This window comes from Narcine bancroftii, chromosome 2 (genome assembly GCF_036971445.1).
Source record: "Narcine bancroftii isolate sNarBan1 chromosome 2, sNarBan1.hap1, whole genome shotgun sequence".
Taxonomy (NCBI): domain Eukaryota; kingdom Metazoa; phylum Chordata; class Chondrichthyes; order Torpediniformes; family Narcinidae; genus Narcine; species Narcine bancroftii.
In genome coordinates this window covers 37,357,187-37,369,232 of record NC_091470.1, presented here as the reverse complement: position 1 = coordinate 37,369,232, position 12,046 = coordinate 37,357,187, and the positions used below count along the sequence as shown (strand labels likewise).

Genomic DNA, 12,046 nt, shown 5'->3' with positions numbered 1-12,046 from the left:
TTCTTATCATTTTAGGGGCTGGAGGTCCGAGGCAAGCCCTCTCTGTTATGTTCCATGTACGGTTCCCAAATTTGTTCAAATAATGTAACTTTATTTTTTAAATTATATGTATTTTTTTCCAATGGAATACATTTATTCATTTCCATGTACCATTGCTGTATTCTTAGGCTCTCTTCCGATTTCCAAGTTGACATTGTACATTTTTTTGCTACCGCTAAGGCTATCATAATAAATCTTTTTTGCACTTCATCCAGTTTGAGGCCTAATTCCTTACTTCTTATATTATTTAGAAGAAAGATCTCTGGATTTTTTGGTATGTTGTTTTTTGTGATTTTATTTAATATCCGATTTAGATCTTCCCAAACTTTTTCATTTTCTCACATACCCATATTGCATGTACTGTTGTTTCCATTTCTTTCTTACAGCAAAAGCATCTATCTGATAATGTTGGATCCCATTTTTAAAAAACTTTTGGGGCGTGATAATAACCTGTGAAATCAATTGTACTGTATCATGCATTCTTCTTCTTTCTTTGGCTTGGCTTCGCGGACGAAGATTTATGGAGGGGTAATGTCCACGTCAGCTGCAGGCTCGTTTGTGGCTGACAAGTCCAATGCGGGAGAGGCAGACACGGTTGCAGCGGTTGCAAGGGAAAATTGGTTGGTTGGGGTTGGGTGTTGGGTTTTTCCTCCTTTGTCTTTTGTCAGTGAGGTGGGCTCTGAGGTCTTCTTCAAAGGAGGTTGCTGCCCGCCGAACTGTGAGGCGCCAAGATGCATGGTTTGAGGCGATATCAGCCCACTGGCGGTGGTCAATGGGGCAGGCACCAAAAGATTTCTTTAGGCAGTCCTTGTACCTCTTCTTTGGTGCACCTCTGTCACGGTGGTCAGTGGAGAGCTCGCCATATAACACGATCTTAGGAAGGCGATGGTCCTCCATTCTGGAGACGTGACCCACCCAGCGCAGCTGGATCTTCAGCAGCGTGGATTCGATGCTGTCGGCCTCTGCCATCTCTAGTACTTCGATGTTAGGGATGAAGTCGCTCCAATGAATGTTGAGGATGGAGCGGACACAACGCTGGTGGAAGTGTTCTAGGAGCCGTAGGTGATGCCGGTAGAGGACCCATGATTCGGAGCCGAACAGGAGTGTGGGTATGACAATGGCTCTGTATACGCTAATCTTAGTGAGGTTTTTCAGTTGCTTGTTTTTCCAGACTCTTTTGTGTAGTCTTCCAAAGGCGCTATTTGCCTTGGTGAGTCTGTTGTCTATCTCGTTGTCGATTCTTGCATCCAATGAAATGGTACAGCCGAGATAGGTAAAATGGTTGACCGTTTTGAGTTTTGTGTGCCCGATGGAGATGTGGGGGGGCTGGTAGTCATAGTGGGGAGCTGGCTGATGGATAACCTTGTGTTTATTATATTCTTCATAGTTCCAGAACATAATTTTTCCCATGTTTCATTTTTTATCTTTGTTTAAATCTTTTTTCCACTTTCGTTTGCGTTTATAGCTTATTTAATCATTTTCCTTATCTTGCAGCTAGATGTACATGTTCGTTACAAATCTTTTAATTATCATTGTGTCTGTAATCACATATTCAAAGCTGCTTCCTTCTGGTAATCTCAGTCTGTTTCCCAATTTATCCTTTAAGTAGGCTTTCAGTTGATGGTATGCAAACATTCTACCATGAGTTATTCCATATTTGTACTTCATTTGTTTAAATGTTAATAAATTATTTCCCAAAAAACAATTTTTTATCCTATTAATTCCTTTTCTCTCCCATTCTCTAAAGGAAAGGTTATCTATTGTAAAAGGGATTAGCTGATTTTGCATCAATAATAATTTTGGTATTTGGTAATTTGTTTTATTCCTTTCTAAGTGAATCTTCTTCCATATATTGAGTAAATGATGCAATACTGGTGAGCTTTTATATTGTACCAGCTTTTCATTCCACTTATAAAGTATATGTTCTGGTACCTTCTCCCCTATTTTATCTAGCTCTATCTTAGTCCAATCTGGTTTTTCCCTTGTCTGATAAAAACCTTAATTGTGCTGCTTGATAATAATTTTTAAAGTTTGGTAACTGCAAACCACCTTGGTTGTACCTCTCTGTTAATTTATCTAATGCTATCCTCCGTTTCCCCCTCTTTCCATAAAAATTTTCTTATTATTCTCTTTAGTTCATTAAAGAATTTCTCTGCTAAGGGAATTGGTAATGACTGAAATAAGTATTGTATCCTTGGGAAGACATTCATTTTAATGCAATTTACCCTCCCTATCAACGTTAGCGGTAATTCTTTCCAATGTTCTAAGTCTTCCTGCAATTTCTTTATTAGTGGCTGATAATTTAATTTGTACAAGTAGCTTAAATTATTATCTAACCTAATACCTAGGTATTGGATTGCTTGTGTTTGCCATTTAAATAGTGATTCTTTTTAAAATTCTGTATAATCTGCATTACTCATTGGCATCACTTCACTTTTATTTGCATTGATCTTATATCTCCATATTTCTCCATATTCCTTCAATTTCTTATGTAGTTCTTTTATTGATATTTCTGGTTCTGTTAAGTGTACTCTGATGTCATCTGCAAATAAACTGATTTTATACTCCTCCTTTATTTTTATCCCTTTTATTTTATTTTCTGTTCTTATCAGTTCTGCCAATGGTTCTATTGCTAAAGCGAACAGTGAGGGAGATAATGGACATTCCTGCCTAGTTGACCTACTTAATTTAAATTGGTTCAATACATATCCATTTACTGTTACCTTCGCCAATGGTCCATTATATAATGCTTTAATCCAATTAATATATTTTTCTGGTAGATTGAACCTCTGTAATACTTTGAATAAATAATTCCATTCCACCCTGTCAAAGGCTTTATCTGCATCTGATGGCAACAGCCACTGTTGGCATCTTATTTCCTTGAATTGCATAAATTTACAGACATTATCTGCTGTTCATCTTTTCTTAATAAATCCAGTTTGGTCTAGATTTACTATTTTTGGTACACAATCGGCCAATCTGTTTGCTAATAATTTTGCTATTATCTTATAATCTGAATTAAGTAGAGATATTGGTCTATATGATGCTGGTGTGAGTGGATCCTTCCCCGTCTTTGGTATTACTGTAATTATTGCTGTCTTACATGAATCTGACAAGTTTTGTGTTTCTTCTATCTGGTTCATTAATTCCAGGAGAGGAGGAATTAATAACTCTAAATGTTTTATAGAATTGGGAATCCATCCTCTCCAGGCATTTTATTGTTCAGCAGCTTTTTAAAAAAATATATCCTGTACTTCCTCTGTTTCAAATGGTTTTATCAGTTTGTTTTGTTCCTCTTCTTGCAATTTCGGCAGTTCAATTTTAGCTAAAAACTTTTCTGTTTTATCATCTTTCCCCTCATTCTCAGTTTGGATTGTTCATAAAATTCCTTAAAGTTCTCATTAATCTCCATTGGATTATATAATTTTGTCCTTTTTCCTTGGTCCCAATACAGTTCTTTTAGTTTGTTCTTTTTTAAGTTGGCAGGCTAATATTTTGTCTGTTTTTTCTCCTAGTTCATAATACTTCTGCTTTATTTTCATTATGTTCTACTCCAGCTTATATGTTTGTAATGTTTCATATTTTATTTTTTTGTCTGCCAATTCTCTTTTTGTTATATCATCCCTTTTTGCTGGTTCCTTATCTGTACTTACTATCTCCCTTTCAACTGTTCTATTTCCCGATTGTAGTCCTTTTTCATCTTAGTTACATAACATTATCTGCCCTCTAATGAAAGCTTTCATTGCATCCCATAATATAAATTTGTCTTTCACTGATTCCGTATTTATTTCAAAGTACGATTTAATTTGGCGTTCAATAAACTCTCTAAATTCCTGCCTTTTAAGTAGCATGGAGTTCAACCTCCATCTATATGTTCTTGGTGGGATGTCCTCCAGATCTATTGCTAATAACAGGGGTGATTGATCAGATAGCAATCTAGCTTTATATTCAGTTTTCCCAACTCTCCCTTGAATATTGGCCGACAACAAAAACATATCAATCCTTGAGTATGTTTTATGCCTACCTCTCTTGGGTGCTGCCTCCTCCATATATCCATAAGTTTCATTTCCTGCATTGATTTAATCATAAATATGGCCTCTTTATTCTTTTTGCTAGTCTTTTGTCCAGTTTTATCCAACATTGGATCCAAATTAAGGTTAAAATCCCCTCCTATCAATATATTCCCTTGCGTATCTACAATCGTCAAAAAAATATCTTGCATAAACTTTTGATCCTCTTCATTAGGTGCATATATATTGAGCAAATTCCAAAATTCTGAATATATCTGACACTTTATCATTACATACCTCCCTACTGGATCTATTATTTCATCCTCTATATTGATTGGTACATTTTTATTAATTAATATAGCTATATCTCTAGCTTTTGAATTGTATGATGCTGCCGCTACATGCCCTACCCAGTCTCTCTTTAATTTATGATGTTCCACTTCAATTTTCTGCACAAATGCTATGTCTATTTTTTCTTTTTTCAGTAAATTTAATAGCCTTTTCTGTTTAATTTGGTTATGTATTCCATTAATATTTATAGTCATATAATTTAATATGGCCATCTCATATCTTGTTTACACCTCATTTCCACTTTCTCATCCCCCTTTTCCCCATTTTCATCTCTTAGTTTTCCCTTTTTAAACTCAATGTATGACAACACATTTAAAACATAAAATACTTCAACAACTCCCACATCCAATATTCCCTTAGCCCCAAATGTCCCCCCCTCTCTGAGTTGCCCCTTATTCCTTGCCGGGCAACCACAACTCCCCTCTCCATTTGGATTGCGAACCCGCTCGCAAGTGTCAACTGATTTCGCAGTGACGGCTATTCTCTCCCACCCAACCCCCCCCCAGAAGACTTTTTATTTTTATTTTTTATATAAACACATAAAATTCACCTTTTTTTCCCCTTTACTTCCTTTCTTCCCTTCTCTTTCCCTTCTTTAGTTCTTACATATACATTATTTTAACATCTTTATATATATTTTATTGCCGTTCTTCATTCTTGTTACAACTCTTCATCTCTCCTTCTGTCCTGCAGGGGTTCTGCAAATTCTCGTGTTTCCTCCGGATTAGAGAACAGTCTGTTTTGCTTCCCAGGGATAAATATTTTAAGCACAGCTGGATGTCTTAACATAAATTTATAACCTTTTTTACATAGAATCAATTTTGCTGTATTAAACTCCTTCCTCTTCTTTAAGAGTTCAAAACTTATGTTTGGGTTAAAAAGTATTTTTTGACCCTTCTATTCCAATGGTTCATTGTTTTCTCTAATTTTATTCCTTGCCCGCTGCAGTATATTTTCTCTTGTCATATATCTCAAAAATTTTACTAAAGCGGATCTTGGTTTTTGGCGTGTCTGTGGTTTCAGAGCTAGTGTTCTGTGTGCCCTTTCTATTTCCATTCCTTCCTGAATTTCTGTCATTCCCAGGACTTTTGGAATCCATTCTTTTATAAATTCCTTCATATCTGTGCCTTCTTCATCTTCCTTTAGGCCCACTATTTTTATGTTGTTTCGCCTACTATAATTTTCCAACATATCAATTTTCTGAGCTAACAACTCTTTTGACTCTAACTTTTTTATCACTTTCTTCCAGTTTTCTTCTGAAGTCATTCACTTCCATTTCTATAGCCGTTTCTCATTCTTCCACATTTTCTAATCTTTTTCCTATTTCTGTCATGACCAGCTCTAATCTATTCACTTTTTCTTCTGTACTTTTCATTTTTCTTTTTATTTCACTAAATTCTAATGTCAACCATTCTTTTAATGCTCTCATTTGTTCTTGAAAAAAACTTTCTTTATTCTGTCCATCTGTTTTACCTATTTCTCTGTGCAGATCTTGGTCTTCTTCTTCCTCTTCTTCTGTGTCTGTACCTGTGTTTGTGTCTTTTTCTTCTCTTCCTTGTATCTGTGTCTCTTCTGACTTTCCTGATGAGTTCCTTGTCTCACTTTGCTGGGCTTCTTCTTTCTTGGCTTCTTGCTGTTGGTCCTCTTCTTCTGGGCTACTCATCTGTTGGGCTTCCTGCTGCTCCTCTTCTTTCCTTTCACTCCCTTTCCTGTCGCTTTTCTCTTCTTCCAGCTGAGAGTCTTGGTGTTGGGTATCCTTTAGCTGGTCGCGTTGTGTTTGCCCACTCCTCTGCTGAGCCCCCCTCCCATCGGTGTTCTCCTTCTCCTTAGTAAGTGTACTGCACACTTTTGTTTGGCTCAGAGAGCCAATTTTGCAGTCCAGTGGTCAGGGGGTCATGACTCTGCAGGGTCATCACCAACCTCAGAGAATGGGCTCTCTTCTCCATGATGGCTCCCTGTTTCTTCATGCATGCAAGGCCTTCTCCTTTCTCTTCCAGCGTCTTTTCCTCTTTTTTCCCCGTTGTTTTAACTTTTTCCTTCTTGGGTGCCATTTTCTTTCTTTCCTCTACAACTTTATCTTTTATTTGTTATGTTTTGTATTTCTTGAACTTTGTATTTCCTTCACTTTATTTCTTCTTTTCTGGAGAGGGCTGGTATTCCCCTACTGGCCACTACTCCATCATGTGACTTGGAAATCATCTTTGAGTCCTCCTTGGCCACAGAGGAGGTGCCAGAGGATTGGAAAATGATAAATGTGATCTCTTTGTTCAAAAAAGGTAATGAAGAGAATCCTGGGAATTATAGACCATTGAGTCTTATGTCAATGGTGTGAAAACTATTGGAGTGGATTCTTAAGGATAAGATCGATGAGCATGTGGAGAAGTGCAGTGTACTCAGAGATAGTCAGCATGTCTTTGTGAGGGAAGGTCATGCTTCATGAGCCTAACTGAGGTTTTTGAGGAGGTAACATAGGAAATAAATGAAAGTAGGGGAGTAGATGTGGTCTATATGGATTTTAGTAAGGCATTTGACAAGGTCCCCCATGAGAGCCTCATTCAAAAAGTCATAAGGCATGGTATCCATGGAACCTTGAGTGTGTAAATTCATAATAGACTCTCATGTAGAAAGCGGAGAGTAGTAGTGGACGGAAAGTATTTTGCCCGGAGGTTAGTGACTAGTGGAGTTCTGCAGGGATCTGTACTGGAACTCCTGTTCTTTGTGATTTTCATAAATGACCAGGATGAAGAAGTTGAGGGATATTAAATATGCAGATGAGACAAAGGTTGTAGGTGTTGTGGGTAGTATAGAAGGTTGTCATGGGTTACAACAGGATGTAGACAGGATGCAGAGTTGGGCGGAGAAGTGGCAGATGAATTCAATCTGGATAAATGTGAAGAGATGCATTTTGGAAGGTCAAACATGAAGGAAGAGGACCTAATTAAAGTAAGGATTCTCTAGCATGGAAGAACAGAGAGACATTGGGGTCCAAATCCATAGCTCTTTCAAGATTGCTGTGCAGGTTGATAGGTAGTTGAGAAGGCTTATGGTGTGGTGACCTTCATTAGTCAGAAAATTGGGTTCAAGAGTCATGAAGTAATGTTGCAGCTTTTTTAAACTCTGTTTGGAACACACTTGGAATATTGTGTTCAATTCTGGTCGCCTCATTACAGGAAGGATGTGAAAACTTTGGAGAGGATGCAGCTGAGATTTACCAGGATGATAAATGCCAGACACATCTTTCCCTGATAAATATGTTTTTTTTTCCCCTGACTAGGGTTGCCCATTTACCAGAGATGTCATTCACCGAATACTGCAGCAGTTGATTTTTTTTCTGCATTTTAACCTTGCCTCAAAGTTATTCACATCCTGCTCCAAATAACTTCTGATGAATAGGACCATGATAGTCCAGTATATGTCAATGATGCAGTAAGGAAGAGATACAGGAGTATCAGAGCCAGCATCATCAGGCTAAGAAACAGCTTCTTCCCCCAGCAGTGAAAATGCTGAATGACCAAAGGAACTGCTCTCACTACCCATCCAAAACTCTCATTTGTACAAAACAGTATTTATTTGTATAGATAAAATACTTGTCCTGCTTATGTATTGTTTGTCCGTATGTGCGTTACATCTGGTTGTGTGTCTGCGTGTTTTGCACTGAGGACCAGAGAACACTCTTTTGCTGGGTTGTACTTATACAATCAGATGACAGTAAATTTGACTTGAATTCTAATTCGTCCAAATAATTAATACAATAAATTGAAAAGTTCCTATTAACAAGCAACTCGATTAAAAAAAATGTAGATACAAGTGGGAGAAATAATAATTTGTATTGAAGCACTTTCACTCTGTTGTCCTCTTCAATATCCTACCTGGCCTGTCGATATGTAATCCTTTAAAGGATGAATTGCTAGACAGACAATGTCATCATCATGACCAAGGTAGAATCGTTGCATATTCTGCTGACGATTGTACACTATTCCGACTGCTGCAACATGATATACAATCTCTCCATTCTGAGTGTAAAATAGATTATTCCTGCAATCAAAGCCCCTGTAACTGAAGAGGAAAAAGTTGAATAGTAAAAATACAACTTGTCATCTTAGATAATTTGCTTCAGTGTGATGACATCCTTTTATATGATTGAGGCCTCTGCACTTTAACTCAGACAGCATGCAACATATCTCTGCCAATCACTAATCTGAATAGCTTGTAAAATAAACAACTTTATAACATGTATTATCTCAGCAACATAATTTTAAAAAAATGGTTTCACAAGGAGATCCTACCCATGAACAAAATGTAAACGCAAGCTGCTGTCTGGAGCTTTTTCTCTTTTTTTTGCAGTTGCTGCTTGACGCTTTTCTTTACATTTCTCCTTAAGCTGAGGGAGGTCTTCTTTGTAAATCTATAGCAGGAAAAAGGATTCATAACATTAAAAAGAAACAGATTAAGAGAAAAGGGAGCTATTGCTTAGTGTTTAGTATTTTTGACTGGAAGAATCACAGAGAATTTTGTAGTTTCTCTTACATTTTTGTTGGGAAAGTTGATGCAACTCACACTAAAACTTTTGAAATTGGTAAAGAAATTATCTGACTCATGACTGTATTGAAGTTAGATACTGATATTTATTTCTTTCAATGCAGAGAAATTATCATAGAGGGAGCAACTTTTGGAATGGAGGATTCATTATCAAAGTTCTAAATGTCTGTTAAAAGTAATCAGAACCAACAAAGATCACTAAAATTATACCACAATGAATAACCATAAACTTGTAAAGAAAGACCCAAATATTACGGTTGCAAAAATGAAATAGATCTGAAGAGTTGTCGCATGCACCAGTTATTCATCAGTGTGTAAGACAAACAAGTCCTTCAGAATTCACAGCATCAGATACTTTTGTGAACAGTCTCAGAAGAGTCAAGAAATAAAGGCTAGAGATTTGAATGAATATTGACTACACTCCAAGCTTCCGAATGAGATAGTTTTGGCAGGGTCCCTTCTGTCATTTAAGAAAAGGTTGGAGGTGAGGGGGGTTGGAGGGTTATTGGCAGAGAACAGGAGGTCTGAGCTAGTGGAGCTGTTCTAGTGAACCGGTGCGGACTCGAAAGGCCAACATGGCCTGTTTCTGCTCCGTAAATGGTTATCTGGCTAAAAGTTGAATAAAAAGGCAAAATGGATTGGCAGCTGACTAATAAGGCAAAAGGTGAACGTCAAAAGCAATACAAAAACAGAAATGTGGAAATGGGAACTACAAGTTGAACAATATTTGCAGTTAAAATGCTAACTTGAATACAAAGGATAAAGTGGCCTTATTCTTTTTTTTAAGAATTCTGCAATTTTACATTTAAAACTATCTCTACGTTTGAGTAAAAGTTGGAGTACTTGGTACTTTAAACTGAACACATCTTTTTGATTAAATGTAAAAATTAAATCAAAAATTAATGCTTTCTACCCAAACAGAAGGCAGGCACAACTTGGAACCAATCTGTTTTCCAAATGGCAAATTGTTGCAATGTATCAATTCAGACAATAATATAATGCAACATTCTATTTTTATTACAAGCCTTGATCCACCCGCGATTACAGTGTCAATTCTTAACATGAACAATATAAATAATAATATAGTTCCAGCTTATAGGCAGTCACTCTACATTCCACATACAGTATGTATTTTGATCATTTTCCAGATCGGGTGCATTGCTGCATCAACACGATTTATAGATACCTGCCGATGATAATTGATCTGTATTTCTTGCTCAATCTCAGAATCAAGTTCTGGCACATCAGATTGATCAGAATCAGAGAGGTCGCTATTGGAGTCTGCAAAACTTTCTGCAAGGGAGATATTTAAATTGATTTTCAAATTAAAGCCAAATAGATTTATTTCCCCAAATCACCACCACGGGCATCATGCCTTTAGTTTCAAAACCTAGTCTCCGAACAACATGCTTGCTGAGCCTCTTCTCTCTTTTACTGGAGAATGCATCTTGTAAACTATGGAAGACCTCCCCCGCCATCCCGAGAGTACAAAATATGAGGTGAAAAAATTATAGGCTATAATCTTTGCACTGATACCCAAGACATATGCAAATTGGTGCAGAAGGGAGGTAAAAATGCAATTAAGAGTGGTTAGCAAAGAAAGTTTTCAATTTGTAGCTACTATCACATCCAATGGAAAATATATGTGGGAGAATAAAATCTATAGCCAATTCAATTCCTTCAGTTTCCTACAGATAGATTAGGTTTAAATTTTCAAAATTAATTTGAAAACATTAAATCAGAATAAAATAAAAATTTGTTGAGAATATACTGTACATTCAAGATACTTTCTTACCATGAATTACGATTTGAAGAAATTCTTTAGACTTTCTTTCAGGTATAAATTGCCACTGAAAAACCGAATGATCTGCTCCACCAATAGAAATTACCCATTGGTGATCATAAGACCAGCGCACATTGGTCACATGCACCGAATGACCCATGTATTTCTTAAACTTTGCTCCTGAGAAATTAATCACATTTTTTGGAATAACATATGTGTCACAGTCTCAAAAATTTAAAAAAAAAATGTTTATTTATACCAATGTCTACCTGCCAATTTTAATCTAATTCCTCTCAAGTTCTCAAAGCACAATATTTATTTTATGGGTAATTAATTGTCTTGCGTTTTCTTGCACCTGTCAATAAAAAGCTTAACCCAGAAACATCAGTTTTCTGTAAGACTTAAAGGAATATTTGGCCTTCTTTAATATTTTCAAAGGTAAACCTCGCCATCACTTGAAGACAGGATGCAAATTGATAAACATGCCTTATTTCATGTCGAATAATTGCGATATTCAAAATCAGTAATATCTTTGCAAATAAGGATCATGCCACATTTTCCCTGCAACTGTGTGTTTGATTTAAGGATGATAATTCTATTTATTCTGTCCTTTAAGAAAAAAGCTCTTTGGCTTACAAGAACACAGTTTACAAAATGTCCTAATGTCATTTATGTCAATGTTTTAAAGCTAGGCAGTAAATTGATTAAATTACATACAATTCTATAATATATAACTTGTCTGATTGCTGTGACAGACTAGCACTATTCCCTCCCCCCCCCCCCCCACCCTGATTTGCAAAAGATGTTTTCTAAACCTCCCTGGCTACTGGTATGCTACTGGAGAACTAGCAGTCTACTCAAGCAGCGCTATTACAAAATAAATAGTCAGCCTAATACCAATTAGGAATAAATCAGTTAAATTCCTAGGAATAAAATGAATAATTTTTATGTTGACTAATCAGCAAGGTGTGAAACTGATTTCATTTATTTTTGAAGCAACAATAATGTCCATTCCTGCCAGCATTTCCCAGGAAAATCCAGGTTACCAATACTACAGGGAAGTATATGTGTAGTCTCCATTCAAAGAAATTAGACCAGTACATGTCAAATGGAGATCAGTACACAGCTGACAAGTCTGTAATTTTGCTGGTGACAGACATCCATCAAATATATACAATTACTTGCTGGATTAAATAGCCATTCTATTTGAGAACAGTATTAACACCTCTTTCCATTCTCTGAAAGGCATTAAGAAGTTTCTCTTACAGCTAGAATTAAACTACTGCTTGGGGAAACAAAATAAAACAGGCTGGAAAGTTTCCAG

At 36.5% G+C, this 12,046-nt stretch overlaps 1 protein-coding gene across 4 annotated transcripts in view; it reads right to left on the bottom strand.

The window, feature by feature from the left end:
- The window catches only part of LOC138753387 (echinoderm microtubule-associated protein-like 5), a 182,360-nt gene that overhangs the window by 89,597 nt on the left and 80,717 nt on the right, over positions 1-12,046 (bottom strand). For all 4 annotated transcript variants that reach the window (XM_069916317.1, XM_069916318.1, XM_069916315.1 and 1 more), the window contains 4 exons: positions 10,735-10,902; positions 10,126-10,232; positions 8,687-8,805; positions 8,270-8,456 (listed from right to left, as the gene is read on the bottom strand). In XM_069916317.1, coding sequence (XP_069772418.1) covers positions 8,270-8,456; positions 8,687-8,805; positions 10,126-10,232; positions 10,735-10,902 — 581 coding nt within the window. The remainder of the gene's footprint in view (positions 1-8,269; positions 8,457-8,686; positions 8,806-10,125; positions 10,233-10,734; positions 10,903-12,046) is intronic.